At 46.5% G+C, this 23,723-nt stretch overlaps 1 protein-coding gene across 2 annotated transcripts in view; it reads right to left on the reverse strand.

The window, feature by feature from the left end:
* The window catches only part of LOC109454140 (bifunctional heparan sulfate N-deacetylase/N-sulfotransferase 3), a 107,298-nt gene extending 87,004 nt beyond the window's left edge, over positions 1 to 20,294 (reverse strand). Inside the window, exons 1-2 of one of the 2 annotated variants that reach the window (XM_019744527.2) lie at positions 19,548 to 20,294; positions 2,723 to 3,866 (exon numbers count right to left, since the gene is read on the reverse strand). In XM_019744527.2, coding sequence (XP_019600086.2) covers positions 2,723 to 3,709 — 987 coding nt within the window. In that variant the 5' untranslated portion in view covers positions 3,710 to 3,866; positions 19,548 to 20,294. Of the gene's footprint in view, positions 1 to 2,722; positions 3,867 to 19,105; positions 19,263 to 19,547 lie in introns of those variants that run through there. The other variant, XM_019744526.2, reaches the window with a different exon arrangement.
* Between the last annotated feature and the right edge of the window lie 3,429 nt (positions 20,295 to 23,723).

Below are 23,723 nucleotides of genomic sequence, written 5' to 3' on the forward strand. Positions count from 1 at the left end.
ATCATCCATACCGTATGTCCCAGACGCACTTCAATAAAACTGAGGTTCTTAATGTGCCCTGTAATGACCTTCACTGGGATCCCCTTTCTTTGCTGTTGGAAGAAACAACAATCACTGACCTGCGCTAAAAATCTTAACGTCATCCTTGGTTATATCGCCTTTCATCTTGAACGGCCCATTACTCAGCTGTTCAGTTTTACCTCCTACACACTTCTTCAGGTGGTCCTTCCTTCTCACTCTTATTCACAGTTCCTAGTTTCAAGAAATTGCCGCCTTTTCTCTGAACATCACAGCCGCAGCCTCCCAAGCGATCGCTCTTGTGTTGTCTTCCCAATCTGTCCTTGAGAGGACTTACCAGTTTCCGGGATGTTGTGCACGTAGACTGTTTCCCACAGCTTTACTATTAATACACAAAACCGCGTAGCCCCCTCTACTGTGTACTTCCCACATTGCAAGCTATTTACCGATTTATCTTACCCCCACCCCAAGGCTGTAAACTCACTAAGCGGCAGCGTGTTTGTCTTTGTTTCTCTCGTGCCCGCCTCTGGGCCTGGCATGTGGTGCGGCCACAGCTGGTCCTGAGTGGCACCTGCTGAGCACAGTCCCCCACTTCCGGGCTTCCCAAAGCATCCCCTCCCCTCCCCCACCCTCCCTTCTGCCGGGGTAAGACCTTGGTTTAGTATGCCATCTGCATACCGCCAACAACGCTTCTCATGTAGTGTACGCTCTGTGCCTAGTTACAGAGTGAGTGAATGAGTGAATGAGTGAATGAATGAATGAACATGGTTAGACTCTCAGGGCAGCTGACTACAATGGATTAATGTTTTGACACACAATCACAGAAACAATTTAGAAGTAATTTTAAAACCCAAATATTTCAAAACATACTTGTTCTTAAGCCTTTATGTTGGTTAGAAAATATATTCCCATTGAAATGTGAGCAAGTCATAGAATATTTTACACATGATAAATTCTTATTGAATGTGTTCAGTAGGCTTTTTTATAGCCCTTAAAAATGGCTTAACCTTAAGGACACAAAAGGCATTTTTGTATTTTGGGTGATTTTAGAGAATATAGTAGACTTTACTTAAACAAGTCAGAGATTTATCTAACATATTTTTAAATGTCATAACAATATATTTTGGCAGTTTTAAGTCATTTTACTTTATAAATAAAACCCTTAAAAACATGTTTTATCATAATATTTGGAAATGAAAAAACTGGGAAGAGAATGATGTAGTATTTGTATTTTTTAATCATATAATAAATATTTAAATTACCAACTTGGTTTTAATTTAGCTACATATTCAAAAGTATGTCTCAGAAGACTTAATGAAAACTTAAGCACAACATTTTTATTAATTTTCTATTAAGATAAAAGGAAGAGTCTAAAATATTGCCAAGAATATGAGGGTTTTTTTTCTTTTTTTCTTTTCAGTCTTTATACTCTCTATGGGAACATCTAATGGTCCTTCCAGTATATTAGCTAATTTAACTCATTTAACTAATGTGATGACCACGTCCATTATTTGCCAGCTGCTTAGTGTCTGGAGAAAAGAATGCAGTTTTGAAGATTTTTTTCCATCCAATTTAGTTCTTCATATTTTACCAAAAGGTCAAAGCTTTACAGACTAAAGATTATGTATGAAAACTCCCTCCTTTCACTTTTATGAGAAATCAATATGTAGTAAAACAGAGACAGAATCCTATGGCATATTGAATGGGAAACGAAGATAAATACAGATCATTTTGATTTTAAATTTCATTAATATTAAACAACCAGTTGTTTATGCAACACTATCTATTCAAAATAATAACCAACTATTTTCAAATAATTGTTTTCTATTTAAGGACAGCAGTTTTACACAATAAAAAAGTCCAATGCAATTTAAACGCAGCATGATGGGCTTCGTGTACGTACTAGAAATGTTTGATGAATTCTGAAAGTTAATTTAAATTGTATTTAACACAGACAACAGTACAGTGGTTACCAGAGGGAAAAGGGGGTGGGAGAGGTAGAAAAGGGTACAGGGGGTCAGACATATGGTGATGGAAGGAGAACTGACCCTGGGTGGTGAGCACACAATGCAACATACAGATGACGTACTACAGAAATGTACACTTGAAACCTATATAATTTTACTAACCATTGTCACCGCAGTAAATGTAATTTAAAAATCCCATGTTTATATGTGAATAGGTATACTTGTATTCAGAGCTCTCCATAGTTAGTAGTGCTAATTTCCACAGTTTCAAAAAATATGATAAGGGAAAATGGGTTGCACATTTGACTTCCAAAAATATCTGAACTTGCTACTTTAATTTTTGATAATTTGTGGGAGTATTTATTTTAATGAAAACAAACTCACTTTGATTTCATACTTAAGTGGACTAAAGTCTTAGATTAGTAATAGTTTCATAACAAGATAGTTTCTGGAAAATCATCAAACAAAATGGTTTCTACTCTGTAGTTTTAACACACATAGAAAACCATTTCAGGATCCTGCCACACTCAGTCAGCCCTTTGGTATAAGCCTCATTTTTCTTGATTCAGAGAGAAATATAGTAGTTGTAGGGCCGACAGGCCGGGGGGCCAGCTCCTCTCGGTTTGCACAAGACTTCGCTGAATGACCAGGTCCCATGTCCTGGGAGGGCCTGGGGCAGCTGGCAGACCCCTGAGAGGTGAACTGGAGGTGGGTACTTGGAGGTCACAGAGCCTTACCTTCACGTCCTTGACGTTCATCCGCGTCCCCTCCTTCCCCACGAAGATGTCGTCGATGTCCACGAGGACGTACCTGTCCAAGGACAAGGTCAGCCTGTCCCCGGACAGGAAGGACACGGCGTCCAGGAAGACGAGCTTGTGCAGCCAGAAGCTCAGGTCGCTGCCGAACAGCACGCGCTGGACGCCGTCGCGCAGCCCGCGGTCGTGGATGACCGTGGCGTACAAAGCACCTTTGGAGAGGGGCGGAGAAAGGTTTTCTGGGGTCTTTACTTTGGCAAATATTACCGGTTGGTAGGCTGAGTGGTTAATCTGAAAAACTGTCCAGTCAGTTCCGGGTAAAGAGCCTTTGTCGAGCGTGGAAGATTTGGTCACGCGGAGCAGCGGAGAACGCGGGTTCACGCAACAGCCTGTTAGCGCCAGGTTCCCGTGCGCGGAGAAGGGGAAGCCTGTCCCCGGGAAGCTCTGGGCGCTCTTGTCGCCGGCCTTATGGAACCCAATGATGCCCACACTGTGTTCTGCACAGTATTTATCCAACAGGCTCCGACTCCAAGCGTCCATGTGTACGTACTTTAAAATATTCTCGTAAATGATGAGGATGTATCTGCCTTGCGCGTTTTCTGTAAGCGCCGGGAGGTCGCCCTTTCCCGGAGCGATCTCCGTGTGATACTGGAATCTGCTGGATTCCAGGACGGCGACGATGTCCTGCCCGAGCGCCGAGTACTGGCTCTCCACGAACACCAGGACCGTGGGGTCCGCCCTCGAGGCGCGCGGAAGCCCCCCGCCGTCCGCGGCCGCCGGCCTGTGCGCGGGGTGCCGCGTGGCCCCGCAGGCCCCCTCTGCAGCCGCGTCCGCGTCCGCGGGGCCGCCCTCCTGCCCGGAGCCCGCGCACAGGTAATAAGCCGACAGCAGCACGCTCACCGTGCAGAGCGCGGCCAGCAGGAGCACCGTCCTCTGGAAGTGTCTGTGGAGCTTGCGGACAGAGGTCATGTTGTGCTGTGCTCGGGCCGTTGCAGCAGGAGCAGCATCCGGACAGCCAAGGGGACCGGGGAAGATGGTGTCCGGCTACTTGTCCAGCCTCAGCCCGCACTTCATGTCACCATGGCAGCTCATTTGTTTTGCTTGATCAGGACTCACAGGAAATAGTCTGAAACGGAGAAGGAAGGAGAATAGAGTGTCAACCAGTCCGTGGCGTGAACGTGAGCGGTTTTTCTCCTGTTCACCGGCGCGAGTGGCGCCTGTCTGCGTAGGAAGCCGTGTACACTAAGTAACAGCTTCGTTTCTCTCCACACCCGGAGGGGGACATGGGTTAGAGCGCGGGAGGGGCTCAGGCCGCACAGGCCCGTCCCTGGCAGAGGAGGCAGAGGAGACAGTGGGCTGAGCAGGGGGTTCCCGTCACCCACCCGCGCTTCGCCTCAGACTCTGTAGATAACATGGGCCTGAGACCAGAGTGGTCGCCAGAGCCGCACACGGTCACACCGTGGAACGCCATCTCGGGCCATTTGCGAGTGGTCACACAGACTGAAAAACCATGAACATGAATGTTTGGACATACTTTATTAAGTGCCACAATTAAGGCACTAGTTTTTTTGTTTTTCTTGAAATTTTTTTGACAATGAATTTTAACATTCTATTTATATTTTAGATCTATAAGATAAACAGCCCTATCATAGCTGCTTTCATGCAAATACCTTTCAAAAGGTCTCCCGACCCAAATGACCATTTTAGAGTCTATATTTAGTTAGGTTTGCTTAAACCAGGAAAGTACTTTGGTGAGACGAACTTGAGGAGTAAAATATGCCTGGGGTGCCTTCGACTCTGGTGTGAGATTACGGGGCACCGTGTATTTCTGCAGAGGACACACTTACCTAGACACTCATTTGCTATACTATTCTGTTTCTACTTTTTGGAAAAGAGCAGTAATTACAGGAAAAATACATCGAAAATATAGCAGGTCCTTGAATAATATAATTTTATTCGATATCATTTTGTCATAATGTTGATGAGAAAAAAACTTTGACTCCCTGCCAGGACCACTGTCTGTGTCGGGTTGGCCTGGTCTCCCCAGGTCCGTGGGTTTTCTCCGGGGCTCGGTTTCCTCCCACATCCCACAGGTGTGCAGTGAGCTAAATGTCATGTCTACACTGTCCCTGTCTGAGTGAGTGTGGTGGGTGTGAGTGGCTCTGGATGGAAGGGCGTCCTGTCCAGGATGGGTCCCCCCTGCGCCCTGAGATGCAGGGAGAGGCTTCTGCCCTGAGACCCTGAAGTGGAATCAACAGATTGGAAAAAATATTCTTTTTTATTTATCTTTCTGAAATGTTTGTAGAGCTCACATTTATTTCAGGGTTTCATTTTAGAAGCATTTGGGTCTTTATGCAGGAGTTTGGTGATGTTTTTGTGTCCAGAAATGTGCCGTAGGAACCTAGCTTTTATTTCTATCCATTAGCCTATTGTAACATTGGTTTTGTTTTACAGTCATGCGCTGCTTAATAATAGCTACATGTTCTTAAAACCGCATTGATAAGCAATTTTGTCGTTGCGCGAACAGCATGGGGTGCACCTGTGCAAACCTGGATGGTGCAGGCTACCCCGTAACCGTAGGTGCCGTGCTCTCACGGAACTGGCAGTGCCGTGGGTTGGTGTACTCCAGCATCACCGCAAACACCTGCGTGACGTATGCTGTGACATGGGACGGCTGGGATGTCACTAGGCAATGGGAATTTTCAGCTCCATTATACTCTATGGGACCGTCACATAAGCGTCTCAAGCCTGCCTGAGTGTCTGATGTGATGTTTCGCTTAAAATCACAGTTTCTGAGAATTACTGATGATGTCAACTGAGGACCTGCTGTATTTGAAAAACACACGATGAAAACAGTGGAAGCTTCATGAAATACCTTGTTATGCTGTTTTCAGATCCTTTTCAAGTCTTAGTAAACTCTGAAAAATTTAGTAACTTTTGAAAAATAACAAGAAACATGGGTGATTTTTAGAGCTTAAGATTATGAGTCTTATGGTCCTGGCACTTTGCAAGAAAATATCATGGAAAATTAAAAAATATTGAGGAAGGTCTTGTCACGCCCCCCCAAGGTGGGCTGAAAGCCAACTGGTGAGACAGCGAGCACCGGTGGAGAACGCGTTCAATGTTTTGCACAGATTGGGGTTCACTGCCTCTGTCTCCAACCAGTTGTGTCACTTTGGCCCCAGTAACTTCCAAGTAACATGATAAGGTTAGAATAAATGATCTCCAAGAATATTCTGGCTCTCAAATTCTGGGATATCACTTATAAAATAAGCAATGAACAATATTTTTTAAATAATATATGTTTATTTTTATGAATAATGTAGTATTATGGAACATAAGCACAGGGTGTTTGTAGGCTAAATATGCTACTTATCCTCTAAATTATAGATTGTAGTCTATTCATTTAAATATTTACGGTATCTGTGTCATTCATTCATATATTGATGAGGTAATTATCTTTCTATATAAAATATAAATGTTCAGCAGAGTGAATTTCTTTAAAAGGTCCCAAAGTATAGAGACAGTGGCTAGAATGACAAGTGTCGATGTGTGGGTTGTTGGTTAGCGACGGGTGACTACACGGCACGGGAGAAGAAAGAGACCACGGGGAGTCGGGGCTCCTGCCGTGGTCTGGGAGGTGGCTTGGGCAGAGCCTTGAAGGATGAGGGTAATGGGAACCAGCATCTGCGATAGAAAACCTTTGTAGAGGCAGGAGTGAGCGCCGCACTGGGCAAGGGCCACTCTGATGACGAGTGGGAGGAAAGTGAGGAATACTTAACAAAAACATTACACAGAATGTATGGGTCCTTCAGCCTTGGAGATAGCACAGTTCACGGTCGTGAAAGTCCGTAGGGACCCATGATGCTTTCCTGATTGGGGACATAACATGATAAGGGTGAGATTTTTCAGGAAAATGGATCAAGGTAAGATCAGCGTTAGAGAGTGAAGTCGGGCCAGCTGGTGCAGACTCCTTTCTCCCAGTGCAGTTAGGAGCCATTAATGAGCACAGGTCAGGGCAATGCAGGGAAGGGACAAGGGAGGGCACTGCCATGAAAGGTGGATGAGCCCTGGGAACACCACGTGATATCTGTGGTGCACCAGCCCGCTGCCACGCAAAATGCCGCCAGGTGATATGACTGCTTTACAATAAATCTAGCAGAAAGGATAGCATTCTACTCTCAAACGTTCTAGCATAGGTTTAGATGTAATTTGAGCAAATCAAAATGACCAGGACAACTTAAGAGTTTTCATTGTTACTGCAGTTATGTCATTTCAAAACTTGCACTGTTAAAGATACGTACATGTGTATGAGTAATATAATATTCTGGGGTATAATAGCAGGATACAAAATCTCACGTCTCTCTGTGCCTCTGTTTTAATTTGAGCTATGAAGTGTTTTTGACTGGCTGCTAAATGGGTCACCACATTTTGCATTTCAGACAGCAGTGTTACATAGTTTGCTCCCAGTGTCAGGAGCGTAGGCACGTACATCATACAATCCTTCCCTGTGGTGAGGAGCGTCTGCTGTCACTGCTTAGGACAGATACGAGGGACCTATCAGAGCTGCCTTCTCCATGAGCAGGGATAAAATGCTGAAAGACATTTCTTTCTCATTAAACTCTTCAAGTTTCCTCCTGAACCCAAAGCAAATTCCAGCGTATGTCCATGAGGGTAGGATTTGCTCTAACATATTTAAATGGGTACGTGGAGATTCTCTAAGTTTCCTACAGACCTTTTCCACTGCACGTCTCACTTTGCCATGGCCCCACTCTGTCTCTGCCGTGCACTTTCAGTTACGGGTCCTACTGCTGTCCCGTCCACAGCACTGTTTCCCATCCCTCGTGTGTCTCTGCTCGTCCTGAGACTCTCAGGATGTGCCGAGCTGTGGCTGTCACTCCTTCTGCATGTGATGGCACTGACATGCTTCTCCTGAGCCTGTGGCCGGTGAGGCATTTTGGGAAGAGAGGCACAGGTGGAAATGTCGGCTCCACCCAGTTCCCCTGTGGGACCTTCTCAGGGGGAGCTGACCTTCCCAGCTTGTTCAGACCCAGCAGATACACAAGGCCCATGTGGAAAGTACTAACTGACACTATTGCAATTAAAATTTGGCTTAAAGCCAGTCTTCCTTGGCTAATTACAAACTCTGAGAGGGTGCAGACGATGTCTCCCCTGCCTCTGTGAGCCGCTGGTGCCACACACACAGTAAGCACCCGGTGACTGTGGAATTCGCTGAATAAAATCACATGGTAACCTTATAGGTTAATTCGACACTTCTGCTTTATTCTAGCGCCATAGCTTATTTTTAAGATTACACATCACTATTACTGTGATTATAATTACCTCTATTGATGGGGTTTAATGTCTCTGTTTTATTTAATACTAAGAAAATATAACCATACCATGCCAGCGTGGGATAAAAAACCACTAGATAGCAAATCTTCACCCACCCATAGACACCTATCCGTGAATCAATGTGCAATCAGTCATCAGCTCTTTACTGAACGCCCGGTTTGGGCTCAGTGCTCTCTGGTGGTGGGTGACACCACAGAAGTACCAGGAGGAAGGATTCTTGTCTGCAGAAGCAGGGTTGCTGTTGGGGGAAATGAGACTTGTGAAATAATAGCCAACACTGCATTGCACGGAATAAACACCGAACAGACTATACCTGTTCCAAGTGTCAGAGGATACAGGTCGAGAAACTGTGACCTTCAGGCAAGCCCGGGGCAGCAGCTTGAGGGGACCTGCACAATGGACAGGATGTAGATATGACGATCGGGTGAGCATGTCAGGCTAAAAAACCTGGCAACGTGGAGGAAATAAAATGGTTACAATGTGTTTATCTGAGAGTGAGACTAAACTAATTATAAGACACTATGTGTTGGGTGGAAAGTGGAAATACAATTTCAGTGAAAGAGTGCTGAAGACTAATGCATGGCCTTGAAAGTGAATGTGAAGCACGAGTGTCAGCTCACAACTAGAGCGCAGAGGATGTATTTGCACCGGAGGGAGGCAGTACAAATAGTGTTTACAGACGATTTGTGGAGCAGTGACGTCCAGAACGGACGGAGAGCAGTGACAGTGTGAGCAGAGGCTGTAGGCTGCATTACACAGTGTGAGGGGGGCAGCCCAGCTGAGGGTGCTGGCAGGCACACGCAGGCAGTTACGTGGGAGAATGAAGACTTGGGAGGAAATCAGATAAGCACATGGTGCCTGTTAGGTTGTGGCTGGGGCAGTGGGCAGGTCTGGGGGCTGGAGGAATGAAAATGCCGGTGGCAGGAGTACAGCAGCTTCGAGTGGAAATTGGCTTGAGCTCCTGAGGTGCGCTTAAGGTTCAGACATGTGACTCAGTGATGCATGGGGAGATAACAAAATCGCAGTCTTCTATAAAACAGCTGCATATTCGCAAATAAAAAAGTCCAGACAATATTTGAAATTGATGAGTCACAGGCAAATCTGGCCGTGCTACCGAGACTCACCTCCTCACAAAGCCTTTCTGAGCAAGCCCACTCTGCACCCTTCAGGCAGGTCCCCGATTACTCACGCCTACTGATTGTAACCCCTTTTCCTTTGGGGCCTTTCTCACAACTCTTACCAGTAATGTTAGCCACGCTATTTGTTTCATGTCTCTCTTTCCTGGTAGACTGAAATTTCCAAGGGCATAGGACCCATGGTATCGCCAGTAATCTTTCCAGAAAGACCCAGGAGAAAACCATGTTTTAAGGGCCAACAAGATCGACAGGCGGACACTTCAGCAGGGTGATGATTGTGTTCGTGATGCGCCTGTGCACAAATATTAGGTTGGTACAAAAGGAATTGCAGCTTTTGCAATTGTTTTTAACCTTTTAAGCCACAATTACTTTTGCACCAACCTAACAACATTGAAATTATAGACTTGTGTGTGGCCGGAAGGGTTCTCTCATGACTAAGGACAGCACACCGGCCCGCAGGTCCGAGACTTCCCGTGGACATGCCTTCTTCATCAGGAGGCAGAGTGAACCGCTGTGATTGACTCTGGCTAACTGGCCCACCTGCCACGAGGTGCACGCTGCGTGACCAAGGAACTGTACGTTACATGTTGCAATCACTGCACAAAGCCATTGGGGCAGGCGTTTTGGAATAGTCACCGGTATATGGGGAAGGTGCAAGGTGGGCTGATTATAAACATCGCCACTTCATCAGGGCACCCCCCCAGGCACACAAGGAGGTGACAACGCATGGGGGGAGTGTCGACAACAGCCAGCCAACAGCACGACACCCACTGTACCCCGCCGCGCCAGCCCCTTCAAGGCTCTGTCCTGCCCGAGGTGCCACTGCCCGTAGTGCTGACTGACGCGTGAAGACCACACACACCTGGGAGGCACCGCCACCCGTCCCTTCCATGCTATGATTGTGTAGGAAGTGGATATGGACAGCTGTCACCTCTCGATGCTGCAGTCTCATGTGAAAACGGGCAAACTCGTGGTACCTGCTTAGTAGGGTTTTAGTGAGGATCATGAGAGAAGCTATCAAAAGCTCTTAGAAAAGCGTCTGGCACCTAGAACGAACATACTACATGTTACCTGTGATGGGGGTGATAGAGGAAACACAGGAAAGGACAGATGTGTCCTGAAGATGCCAATGAAAATGTACTAAGGGTTCCTGGAGCGACAACTGCAGCATTCAGTGTGAGCTGGGGTGGGCAGTACAGGACGCCCGCGTCTGTGGCAGGAATCCAGGTCTCATGGGCCTCAGGCAGAGGGACAGGCTCTGGCGGGAGCAGAGCCTGCGCCAGGCACGTCCTCAGGGGAGCTCACATGCTCCCTGGCTTCTGTTCCCATTTATGCTCCAGTAAATTCCCAAGTTTGTTTGTAACCCACACCTTCTTCTGAGCTTCAGGATTTCCAATGGAACTATCAACTTGCTACAATAACAGCACCTCACAGGAATTGTACCTTTCCTGTTGTGTGCCCACTACTGTTGGCTCCTCTGAGATCACGTCACAAGCAAACTCAACCCATCCACAACTGAACTTATGATCTGCTCTGTAAAACCATCATCCATGACCCTTCTTTCCCCTCACCCCTACTTATCTCTGGGACCCACCCCTCGCATTCCCACTCCCCACCCTCCCTGGGCCCAGCGCACTTCTGTCCTTTTCCGGGCAGCATCCCTCTCACTGACATATGGCAACAAGTAGCTTCACCATAAACACTCTGCGGTTCCTCCCTGCTTTCCTCAGCCCAGCATCAAAGTGCAGGTCCGGTTGTGTGTCCGCAGCTGAAAGCCATCAATGCCTATTCCGCTTCCTGATTCAAGCCCAACTGCCTACACGTGTCCCACAAGACACTGTGCCATGTCTGCCCTCTTCATCGCAGGCCTGACTCGATGGTGTGCCCCCGCTAAGCCCTAAGACACGGGTCCTCCTCCAGTTTCTCAAGAGAGACGGCCTCTCTTCCAAGTCAGGGCCGTCTCACGTGCACGCGCTGTCTGGAAGTGTCCTCCCCACTTCTCCATCCAGTGTCCTCCTCCGGATCCTGTGGCTCTGAGCATCAGTACCCCCTGCTCCGCACACCTCTCAGGGGTCCCAGTCCACTCTCCCATCACCACCTACTTTACCAGTGTAGCACATTCCACAGCTGCAGTTAGACACGTGACTTCTCTGTGTGATGTTTCTCTGTGGATTGGAAGCATCTGTAAGCACCTGTGCTGCTCACCTCTGTCGTCGTGACATCATTGTAGTGCTTCAAGTAAGAGCAGCCCACTGAATACTCCTTAAATGATTAAAAAAAGGGCCTGGACTACATTCCCCAAATAGCAGCAACATTCACAAACCAGGGCAGTCGTGAAATACAGCCCTCGCCCGTGGATGGACACCCCCGTCTGTCACCCTGGCCTCAGACAGTCAGGGCGATCATAGAAACACAGCATGTGACAGGGCATCTTGACCACAGGCAGAAATCAGGTGCATCCGGAATGCACCCTCCCTGGATCTTACTTCAGTACCTATTTCAGAATTCAGTGGGGCTAGACTTGTTTTGCCATGCATCTGTTTTTAAAAAGGTGTTTTAAAAAGGTGTTTTCCACCAAGAAAACGTCAGCCATGGCTTAATGATCTACCATTAACAGACGCAGAGGGAGAAATTCATTTTTGGAACCACAGGCCATTCTGCGTACACAGTAAAGAACTGAATGGACACACACATGCTGCTCCCAAAGCATTGCATGTCCCAGGGGAGGTAGCTGCTTGTCACGGCCACCCATCTTCTCTCTTCCACTGACACCCACCACCAGCCCAAAGTAAAAATCCATTTCTAAATGATACAGAATCATGTTGAAGTTGGCAGTACAAGAAATGTGGGGGGAAAAAAAAGATTGCCATCTGGAAAATGAGTATTAATAACTAAAGAACTTCAGGTTCTAACATAAATGAAAAATATTTAAAAGATCTTGACAATATTCCTCTTTCACCAAATTAACTGTATTTTACAGTATTGAGAAATGCATTGCGCGGCCTCAGATACATAGCACGAATGTGCTAAAAGTCACGTGGTGATATTAAAACTGGACAAAGCCTTGCTTTTCTCTGGGAAGGAGCGTGTGGACAGTGTCGTGGTAGCTGAGTGTGAGCAAGGGCTCCCTGTCTCGAGCTGGTCGTTTTTAAAAGGTGGATGGGAGAAAGGCTGCCCCTGGGAGCATTCGCTTTGTCTGACCTGTTAAATGGAAAATGACTTCCAGTTGCACTTTCCCCTCAGTCTGTGTATTTAGAAATTGTGAAGAAAGGAACACATTTTGTTCACTTCTCTCCGCGTTATGCCATCCAGGAGGCAGGAGAACGCTCTCCCACTGCCGCTGGCTGTTTGTTCTGCCTGTAAGATGTAGGGTCTGCATCTGTCCCCCTAAACTGAGCTGGAATGTGTGCTGAGAGCAGGCTCCTGACCGCGGCCACTGCAGCTCGCAGGGCACGAGCTAAGCCTTGCCATTTCCATCCTTCTTCAGAGTCAAGGGAGCAAACGAGGGCGCTAAGCTCATCTCTCATTGTTTGTGGCCCGTAAGCTGGGAAGTTACAGATCAGCATTGGGCTGTATATCAGAGCAGGTTGCTTGACAGAGAAGCAGAGCCAGCGGGTCTGCAGAGAGCGCAGCGCCAAGGAGCAGAGAGGGCGGTGGAGAAATCCCACAGGGCGTGCAGAGGGCCGAGGCTGCTTCTACCGCCGTCCCGTGGCTGCGTCGCGAAGGCGGGCACATTCTTCCTCCGTCACCTCTGGCTTCTTTGAGAACAAGTGACATTCAACCCAACGGGGTAGCGAGAGCGGAGGAAGGAGCTGCCTGAAGCCGACTGTGCGCCCTCGTCAGGGGGGCGCCGCGGGCAGCGGTCCTGGCCCAGGAGCGGGTGCCGGGCAAGCGTCTCGGGAGGGAGTGAACCGTCACTTCGTATGTGGGGGTGGAAGTGGTGGAAACGCCCGGAGCCACCTGTGCGCTATCGAGCGGCGTATCAGACACGGACATTTGAAAGCCGATAGAGACGTTGTAATAGTCACGCGCTGTGTAGTGACACGTGGTCAGCGCCTGAGGGGCTGCGGACGTGACACAGGCCCCTAAGGTCATGACGGAGCTCGACATCCCTGACCCCTCGCGCGACGTCGTAGCCACAGTGACGTCGGAGCGCGAGGCATCACTCACGTGTCCGTGGCAGTGCCGTGTAAACAAAGCTGCGCTGCCGGCGCGAACGGGGATGCACTTCATACTTCATAATGATGATAAACGACTCTGGTCCTGGTCACGTATTTACTGTACTACACTTTTTATCGTTATTTTAGAGTGTCCTCTTCCTACTTATAAACCCAGGTCTGCTGCGAGGCCGTGTGCGGGTTTCCCGGCAGCAGCCTCACGCATCTCCGTGAAGCGCGTGTCTTGACGGCCTTGTTCTCTCTGCTCAGTCTCGCTGGGGGCGGGCGGAGGGCAGTGTGTGCTTGACTTAATCTGGTGTTTTGTCCCCATGGTCCCTGAGTGGACCACATCCACTGGCAACTGTTGCCAGGACGAGCCCACGTGGAGCAATTGACCTGGAAGCAGAAGTTAAAGTGACCAAGGACTGGGAAGGTGGGAAATCAGGGAGGGTCACTGCTGATGGGTCAGGCACGTCCATTCCACCCCAGCTGTGGGCGTGAGAACGAGAGAAAGTGACAGAAGCTGTGAAAGGCTCTGCTTCGTGAAGGCACGAGACTACCAGGCATCGGAGAAGGGCTGCGTCAGGGGCCACTTAACGACCCGGAGTGAAGACCAGGCCCAGAAGCACAGTCCTCTCAGCTCCCTGCCGGTCACAGAAAAGCAGACTTTCTTTGTGATGTTGAAGGAAAGGCTGGACTTGACAATGCTTTTGAATTTACTGCTAGCTCTGGGTGGTTTACATGATTCAAGAATCATTATTCATTACAGAGTGTGAAAATGAGTCGTGAGTCAGTTAGTGCTGATGTGACAGCAGCTGAAGAATTTTTGGAAACCCTAGATAAGCTGATTGTGGAGGAAAATGACTTGCCAGAGCGAATATTCAGTGTGGATGAAAGCTCCCTGTTCTGGAAATGGACGCCTGCAGGGACTTTCATTCAGAAGAGGCCAATCACAGCCAGGTCTCCAGGCTTTTGGGGACAGGATGGCAGTCTTGCTCGGGAGCATGTTACAGGCTGCAAACCGACCCCTTTGAAGCGCCCCAGCGAGAACCCAGGGCCTTCATGCACGTCAATGAGCACACTGCCATGTCCTCCGGGAGCGGTAAGAAGTCAGGGTGACCCAGCTCCTCTCCCAAGACGCCTTGTGAATCGCTGCTGTGCCAGCGAAATGGAGAAGTGCCATTTGGAGAGTAACACACCTTTCAAGACGGGGCTTATTGTTGCTAATGTTCCCGACATCCTCCTTTTATTGGTAACTTTCATCTCAATATCAAAATGGTGTTTCTCCCTCCAACACCACCTCCTTACTCCAACCAATAGACCAATGAGTCGTAGCAGCTCCTAAGGCCTCCTGCCTGAGGAGGACCTTTGCCCAGGCTGCTGCTACAACTGAGGAGACGCTGATGCAGTTCTGGAAGGAGTCCCCCTAGGACTGCATCAAGGACCTTGGTGGAGCTCGGGGTGATGTCACCAAGGAGTGTATGCATGGCATCTGGAAGAAGACACTCAAGAGGTTCTCCCATGGTTTCAAAGGATTTGCCAAGGATGAGGAGGTTGCAAAACTCACCAAGGCTGTGTCTGAGGTGCTGAACGACTTGGACCTGGGTGTGGGTGAGGATGTCACTGAGGACCTCCTAGAAAGGAGTTCCAAGGAACTGACTAAGGAGGACTAGTGGGAACTGGAACAGGAGCGCATCGCTGGAGAAGAGGCAAGAGAAAGGGAAACTGCAGGAGGAGAGAAAGAAGGACCCCCAAGAAAATTCACAGTAAAAGGTTTTGCAGAAGCTTCGCAGACCTCAACAAGCTCCTTAAGAAGATTTTAAACATGGACCCCAACACCAAAAGGTTTTCATGAATAGAGAGGAATGTTCATGGTGCATTATCTGCTTACAAGCAAATCCATATGAAAGAAAGAAGCAGACCAAGCGAACCATTGTGGACATATTTCTGAAGAGTGACAGCTCCTCAAGAAGAGCCTCAGGCAGGTCCTTCAGGGGGGTTCCAGAAGAGGCCTGGTTGTCACAGGAGATGACAGCTCCAAGGGTGTGACTGCCCCTGAGGAGTTTCCAGTGGGAGAAGAGGTGGATGTGGAGACAGTGATACTGATGACCCTGACCCCGGGTAGCCTGGGCTCCTGTGGGTGTTGGTGCTTGGTTCTCAATGAAAAAAGTTTAGACAATTGAAAAATATTAAATAGAAAAATGTTTATAGAATGAGGATATAAAGAAAAAATATTTTTGTACAGCTGTACGATGTGTTTGTGTTTTAACCCAAGTGTTATTACAAAAGAGTCAGAAAGTTAAAAAGAATTAAAAGTTTATAAAGTAAAATAGTTACCATCAGCTAAGGTTCATTTATGATTGATGAAAGAAGAGCTACAATGTTATAATTTAGCGCTGTCCCGTGTGCGTTGGTCGGCCTACAGTAGCAGTCTGTCTGAGGCCTTCTCATCCCCTTGCCCCTGACTCACCCCGCGCACCCCCAGTCCTCCTGGCTCCACCACAGTAAGTGCTCTACACAGGGGGACCGTTTGTCCTTTTCTCCCGTATTCCCACCGTATTCCCACCGTAGCTGTTCTCTGATCACATATGTTTAGACACCGTGCTTTCCATTGTGTTACAGTTGCCTAACGTGTTCCGCACAGTAACCTGCTATACAGGTGTGTAGCCCAGGAGTGCAGTGGTTTGTGTGAGTGCACTCTGTGACGTTCCCACAATAACAAAATCACCTAATGACACGTTTCTCAGAACATAGTCCCGTCGTTAAGTGACCCCTGACTGTACAGTGGTTAATACCACACACACTGGAGCCAGACTCAACCTGAACCCCAGGTTTACCACTTGCCAGGGATGTGATCTTACACAGGTAAGCAACCTCTCAATGCCTCAGTTTCCTCATTTGTAAAATGGAAGTATCTACCTCAAATAATCGTTATGAAGATTGCATGAGCTAAAAATTAATACGTAATGTGCTTAGCCCCACGCCTGGTACAAGGTAACTATTCTGGGTGTTAACTGTTATTTTCATAGCTTACATATCTACTACTAAAAGTCTAGACAACAGCACTTGTCAATAAGTTGTATATTAGTCTCTAATTTTTTTTATCTCTATTTGTCCTGTCCTCTGGAACAATGTCTACAGTGTTAGGCAACAAAGAGCTAGGAAAGGATCTCTGAGCTCCTCTTTTTCCAGCTGAGGGACCGAGGCCCAGAGCCCCCAGGGGAGTTGTCCAAGGCTGGACAGGCCTAGAGTCCAGATCTTGCTTCATGTGGTTCTCAAACATTGTCATAAAAAAAACCAAAACAAAAAAGGTTAAAATGGGTGCCCATCCTCCACATGCTAGAAGGCGTTAGGGGAGGCCTGGAGTACTTGATTTTTAAGCTCTTGTTTGGCAACAGGTACTCAAGAGTTGTAGCCCTCAGTAATTGTAGGAGTTTTCGTGATATAATGTATTATATACATTAGTTGTAGTAGAGCCTGACTTTCCTTCTAGTTATGCAACTTGCATGAAATTGTTGAAAAATGTTCAGAGTAACATGTCACTCACTGTCACATCCCAGAGGCAAAGGATATTGTTTTTTATTAAAACCAAACAAAGAAAACCAACTGCTTTTCTAAAACCAATTCTTGGTTATTCTAAGAGGAACTTGAGTCATAAGCCAGTTTTGCGCATCTTGCAGACTAAGTATCATTATCATGCGAGCTGGTCATTTGTGGCCCTCCAGCATCATCTAGTGGGACAGGGGCTCAGTGTGACTGCATATCTCTGGGAGCCACTGCACCAGAAAAGTAAACTCCCACTGTCACCTCCCCATTGTCTAAACTGTAAAGCAATTAGAAATCCGAGACATTCATTTAGTTGAGAATAGTGTTTTTATCACTAAGTATTTCCCTGTTTTGATAATGCATACAAATCACAGAATATTTAAATGTAATTTTCTTGGAATATATTTTATACCTCAACAAATACATATTTAAGTTTAAAACTTAGCATTAATCACCAAACAGCAATTGAACAGACTCAACTGGGATTCAAGGAAATCATATAAGACTCTCTGAATTAAAAGAAAAATTGTAATTTCTTTAAACTTCTGAAATGACAAGTCAGCTGTTGAATATTTAAATTCTAGGTCATAATAACTTCTTCAGCAGAATGTATGGTCCAAAAAAAGGGACCTCAAATACCTGGTTACCTCTTCTACTATATTTTTTCCAACAAACCTTTCAGTTACACCACAAATTACCCTAACATTTGCTATAATCTTCAGAAACAATACTTTTCTCAAAAAAAAATGCATTAAAGAGAAGGTACTCATATACTATAACTCAACCAAACTAAATTATAATAAATATTTCTAGAAAGAGATGTTTTGTTTTATCTAAAACATCTTAGTAAACTGACAATCCTTTATTCTAAAGACAACTCATGTGACCAGTTTAATATTAATATACACTTACACAAAGAAAGAAATCCTCTGTTTTACCATCAAAACCATAAAGAAAAACAATAAAATTTATTATAGAGATAGTTGATACCGTGCTAGCTGGAGAAAGGAACCCATGGCATAGCGTCCATTAGGGGCAAGCCTCTTTGTGTGTTCAGTACTTTTTCAAGAGTCTTTTTCAAATTTATTTTTGAAATCTCCTCAAATATAACATTAATAGGGCTATGGCTGAAGAAAAAGGAAAAAAAGAAAGCGCTTCCGCTGACGATCAGATGGCAGCTATCAGATGTTTGAGTGTTTCTCCTCCATGTCATTCTAGCATTGTTCAGTAGTTGATAATGCAATATTTTCAAAGGTCAACGAAAAAGTGGGTATGACATCAGATGCATGTGTGTCTCAATATTTGATTTGTGTTTTAATCTAATATTAAGATGTAGCTGTTTACAGTACTCAGGAGTGATTTCATCAAAACTCTTCCAGATTACTTATGTTGCTATACTCTGATATGTTTACAAAGAATATGGATACATTTTCAACTTTAAATGATTCTGAGGCTTAAGTGGTTTCTAGATATTAGAAATAGTTGGAAGATGATCTAGGTAAACCCTTTAAAGAACGTATTAGATTGGTGAAAAATTAATTGCGTTTTTTTGCAATTATTTTAACCTTTTAAACCGCAGTTACTTTTGCAGTAACCTAATAACTTTGTTCTTTAAAAAAAAAAAAAAAAAAAGTGGATATAGTAAATGGAAGATATGTGTATTTTCTTTTCATTTAAAGCTTTTATATTCAATACTGAGGCTGATTATTTCTTTCTAGTTGCATTTAATAATTGTATAATTTTAGATAATGTTTACAAAACAAATTGCATCAAATAGATTTTCTGAGGCTCGTTGACAGCTCTAGCTGAAATCTCTGCTGTTGCGCACACATTTCTAGCCCCTCCAGCAACAGACACGTGATCTGTTTAACCATCTTCTGCAGGAAAATTACAAGTTGTTGGTGGAGATCTTACATCAGGAAAGGGATCATCCCCTTAATACTTTCATGTTATAAAAGAGAAGCTTTCAAATTACCCCAGAAGGATACGCTATTCCTTTGTTTCACTTAATTTCACTAAAATGCTCTGTTTCTTCTACAGCAATAAAAGTAGGCACTTGTTTAATCCTGAAATTTTTAGATTAATTGAAAAGAAAGTTGCTCTGGTACAAAAAGCCCCTACATTTATGAGTGAGCCATTAACGGACAGGGTAAGTAAATAGATACACTTACCTGGAATTAAAGTTGAAAGAGCTGAAAACGCTTGAGAAAGTTTCAATAGACAGAAAAGAAACAGAAAGAGCAGTATCCACTCCCGTGGGCTCAGGCTGTTTGGCTTTACAAGTGGCAGCGATCGCAGCTGTGGTTTAGTCGCCCTGTGTTATGTAACATCAGCCATCACCCTGCTACCAAGCTGGTGAGGCACTAGAGGGCAAGAGTGTCACATGCAAGACCCATCGCCAAGGGACAGGCTTGGGTACCATTTGGCGAAGACAGATGCTAACTAAGCTGATGAACAACAACACGGTGCCTGAACAACACGGCGAACTTGTACTGCTCCTGGAAGAATATTTTAAATGTCGATTTTCTGAGTAGCTGCAGAGTTAGCCCGTTTACAAACATGCGTAAGCAAATAGCCACACCATGTAAAACTTTAGGGGATTATATTACAAACCTGCAGTCATCCAGGAGGCCGTATCTTCATTGTCTAAGTCACCTTGTTAGGCAGAAGCAGAGAAGCAGCGATACAGCAGCGTCCCTGCCCGGTCTCCTGGGCAGCAGCCTGGGCAGCAGCCGGAGCAGGGCGCCCTGACGGGGCCCCTCTGGAGCCCTGTGCTGTTGGGCGGGTTCCCAGCGGCGGCGGGTGCAGGACGCCCCTGCCGGTCCTTGGCCTCGGGCTCGGGAGGCGTCCTCTCCGCCAGGACCCCGCAGACCCGGCAGCAGCGCTCCCGCTCTGGCAGGCGGGCGGGTCCTCACTGGGTCCACTCGCGCAGGACCCGGAGGGCCCCGCACAGCCTCCAGGAGGGATGGAGGGAGGGGAACGGGGAGGAGAGAGAGAGGAGAGGAGGAGGGACCTCGCCCGCGGATCTGCCGCCGATCTGCCCCCTGGGCCGGGGCGCGGGGACCTCCAGCGTCTTGTTCCCACGGCTGCCTCTGCCCCTGGGATGGAGACGCCAAGGGCCAGCGAGGTGGCGTTTTGAGGAAGTGGGCGCGTCCCTGCGGGGGCGCTGGGAAGACGGGCGCCCCACGGTCCCTCTGGTCGCTCTGGCCGGTGATACCGGACCTGTGAGCTGGCTTTCCGGCTTTCAGAAAGCACAGGAGGAAAGTGCTCCTGAAGACGCGGGGAGGCCAGGGATTGTAGCGACACTTTGGACACAGGATGTGAGGTTACACTCTTCAACAAGGAGCCCCATTGAATGGTCTTTTAATCTCCTTTTGATCCACTAACGTAGCACGCGTGAATCTTAGTAAGTGGGAGAGGTGGGGTCCACTAAGGACCACTGGACCACAGGAGTGCTTCCCAGCTTGTCACTCATCTCCATGGAAACAGAGCCCGCCCCGCAGCCCTTGGCCAAAGATGTCAACCAGCAAGGTGCCTCCCCAGGTGGCCCAGGACTACTCCAGGCAGGGCATGGGACCAGACCTGTATGTCCTCTTGGAGCTGGGATTGGCTTACGAGAAAGTATGTGACCCAAGTCTGGCCAGTCAAAGACAAAGCATCATCTTCGGGTTTTTTCTTGCCCCCTTTAGGGAAGTGGACTCTTCTATTTGGCTTTGCAAAGTAACATGTGAGTTTAGAGCTTCTTGTCACCATGTGAGGTCTGGGGTGGGGAAGCTACTGCTCAGAAGGCATGGCTGGGAGTTGGAGAAAAGCTAAGCTCAGATGGGATACTTGAGCTGGGACTCCAGCTGTGGCTGGTACAAGGTCTTACCGCTGGATAGACTCAAATATGAATCTATAAATCTAGTTTCGCCTTAAGGCAGCTTGAGTTGAAATTTTGGTCCGTTGGAATGGAAAGAGACCCCGATGATACAGAAATTAAACATCATGGTCGTTTATTGACTTTATGAGGGAATTGGACCTTCCGTTTGATCCCAATGTCCCGAAAGTGAGTTTGGAATTTTAAAAAGCCCCAAAGTCATGTATTCTCTTGCCTTGCACAATACAATGAGTGCAGAAGGGACTGAGCCGATGACGTCCTTGGGAAGCCTACGTTCATGTCACGACGGCAGGCTTCTTTGCCAGATGACATGTGTCTGAGGCTTTATTTAGTTTTGTTTTTAGCTGCCCGCCCCAAGTTTTGTGCCTTTCAGGAATTTTAGCACCCTGAATTTTTTTTATACTCCTTTTCCGGAGAGTTAGCTCTGTCCTACAAGCACCTATACAGGCATCATTGCAGTTATATATATGAAGAAAAGAAAAAGCAAAAAATTACTGACCATCTACTAAATGGTTCTGGGAATGCAGTAATCTTTAAAAAGAAAAGGAAAGCAGAGCCTCCCCTGCCCTTTGATGACTTATAATGTATTGCTATTGACAGAGGGGTCGGAGGTCAGGCTCTTCAGGAAATAGACAAATGTCATCCATCTGTACACTCCTGAGTGTCTCAGCGTATGTAGGTAGGTTCAGAAATGGCATTCACTTTTTCTTCTTTCTTTTTTGTCTTCCCTGCATAAAATAAACAGAACATTAGAAAACCTCTCCTACAAAGTAAGGTATTTAGTATTTTATGACCGTCTTTCGGGGTTTTCTTCAGACAGGTTTGGCTGGAGGCCCAAACTTCTGGAAGCGCTGGGGAGAATTGCTAACTCCACCAGTGACACTCCTTCCAACCACCCACCCATCTGGAAGTATAGACACCGTAGGGTCGCGCCTTCCTTTCCTACGACAGTCACGTCTCGTCGCTCTGTTCCAGGAGCTGCCCTCTGTACACGCGTGAAATCTGAGCCAGTGGAAAGCGCTGGTGTGTTGCCAGGATCTCCTTCCTCTTTGCTTGGCCAGCAGGCAGGTAAGGGGGGAGCAGATAGCTGTGTCAGGCATTGTCCCACTAGCCCTTCTTTCCCCGCCCCAGGAACATTAAGGCCAGGGATCAAGGTTTCCTCCCAAGAGATGTTCTAGTTTGGTGGAAGACTAGTTAGCGGCAACAGAGAACCAGTGGCCACGGCCCAGGACAGGTGGGGAAGGCTGTGTGGTCCTGGGCCTCACTTCTGTGAAACACCTCAAAAGGGGTCATCTGCACATGGGCTGAGCAGTGTTTTTAATGTGATAAAAGTGGTAGCTTGAGGGCTTTAGGACTTTTGGGCTATATCATAATTTTTGGAACCACCTTTGGTGTATCTGTTATTACTATTTACATAAATACTGAGGACCTCAAAAATGGAAGAAGCTCAGGCTTCTGTCTGCCCCTGAGAAACCCAGAAACATTATGAAATATTATTGTCAGAGACCCAGCTTCATGCACAAAAGGAAGAGTCTGGCTATCAAAGAACCAAAGTACTGTATGCACTTTTGTATACTGAAAAAATTAATCCTGTATTTAGTCACTCTGAAATAAGGTGACTCACGGTGATGTACAGATTTAATCACTTATGATTCATATGAAGCTAAACATTCTTTGTATGTTTTGAGAGGTTTTTGTCTTTCATCTAAATGCTTCTATGTGGAGGAGGAGGATTGTAGAAGAATTTTGGGAAATAATTTGCAGAGTCCTCTTCTGTTTTTCCATGTCTAAACTAAAGCAATGCATTATTCTAACAAGTTTTAAAATGCACATGTTTATAAACAGCACACCAGTGATTCTGGCCTGAGATAACCAGTAAGTGTCAGGACTGCTTTTCTTGAAAAATATCCAGCTTGGATTTATAGTCAGAGTAATCAGTGATGCTGTTACGCCACTGAAGGTAATGGGGTGAGGATTTAAAAGAAAGCATATTCTCTCTAGGAACTGCCAAGTCAGCTCAAGGAGGTGTACCCACCATTCTGTGTTGTCTCAAGAGGTGTTAACGTAAAAACAGATCAAAACCAAAATGACTGGTTAGAAGGAGACGGAACGGGAGGGTATTGAGCTTCCCGAAAGCCACAGCAATATGGCTTCCACCTGCCTCCAAGTCTCCTTGCAAACATTGCCTGTGAAAAGTGTGCAAGGTAGAATTAGTAGCACACAAATCTCGTCTCATTTTATAAAACACCAATTGAAAGCTTCATAGCCCAGATGAGAGTGGTGGCTCTCAGACTGTGGCCTGCATGGGGCCCCCTGGAGGGCTTTCACCTCACAGGTGGCAGGGGGGCTCCTCCCCGGGGAGCCTCTTGCAGTGGTGTGGGGCAGGGAGGGCCTGAGAATTTGCATTTTTTAACCAGTTCCCAGGACACAGATTCTGTCTTTATGTGTCTATAAGAATGAACATTTATTATTATATAAATGGTTTGATTTTCAAACGAGTTCTGTTTTTCTGCTAATTGTTCTAAATATACAAGGAAGTCAGTATTTTAATTGGCTTTCCATGTGATTAATGAAGTAAACTATCAAAGAAAAGAAAATGGTTTGTTACAAAACAGAGGGCCTTTGGCAAAGTAGGAATTCCCACGATTTGGAAACAGGAAAACGGCGCTGTGCTCTGAGAGCGCTGCAGGCGGTCTCCCTCCCTGGTGGCTTTTCCTCCACTGGCCTGTTCCAGGGCCTTGCATGCAGCCCTGCTTTACCACACACCAAAGAAGAGAAAGAAGCTGTGCATTTCTTAGTATCATAGGTCATGTTTCTCCCCATCGCCGACAAAGGAGAGCATCTTGTTTTAGCCTGTCATTAATTTTTTTTTTATTCCTTAACCCCAAAATGCCACTATACATCATTTT

The sequence above is a fragment of the Rhinolophus sinicus genome, linkage group LG07 (genome assembly GCF_036562045.2).
Source record: "Rhinolophus sinicus isolate RSC01 linkage group LG07, ASM3656204v1, whole genome shotgun sequence".
Taxonomy (NCBI): Eukaryota; Metazoa; Chordata; class Mammalia; order Chiroptera; family Rhinolophidae; genus Rhinolophus; species Rhinolophus sinicus.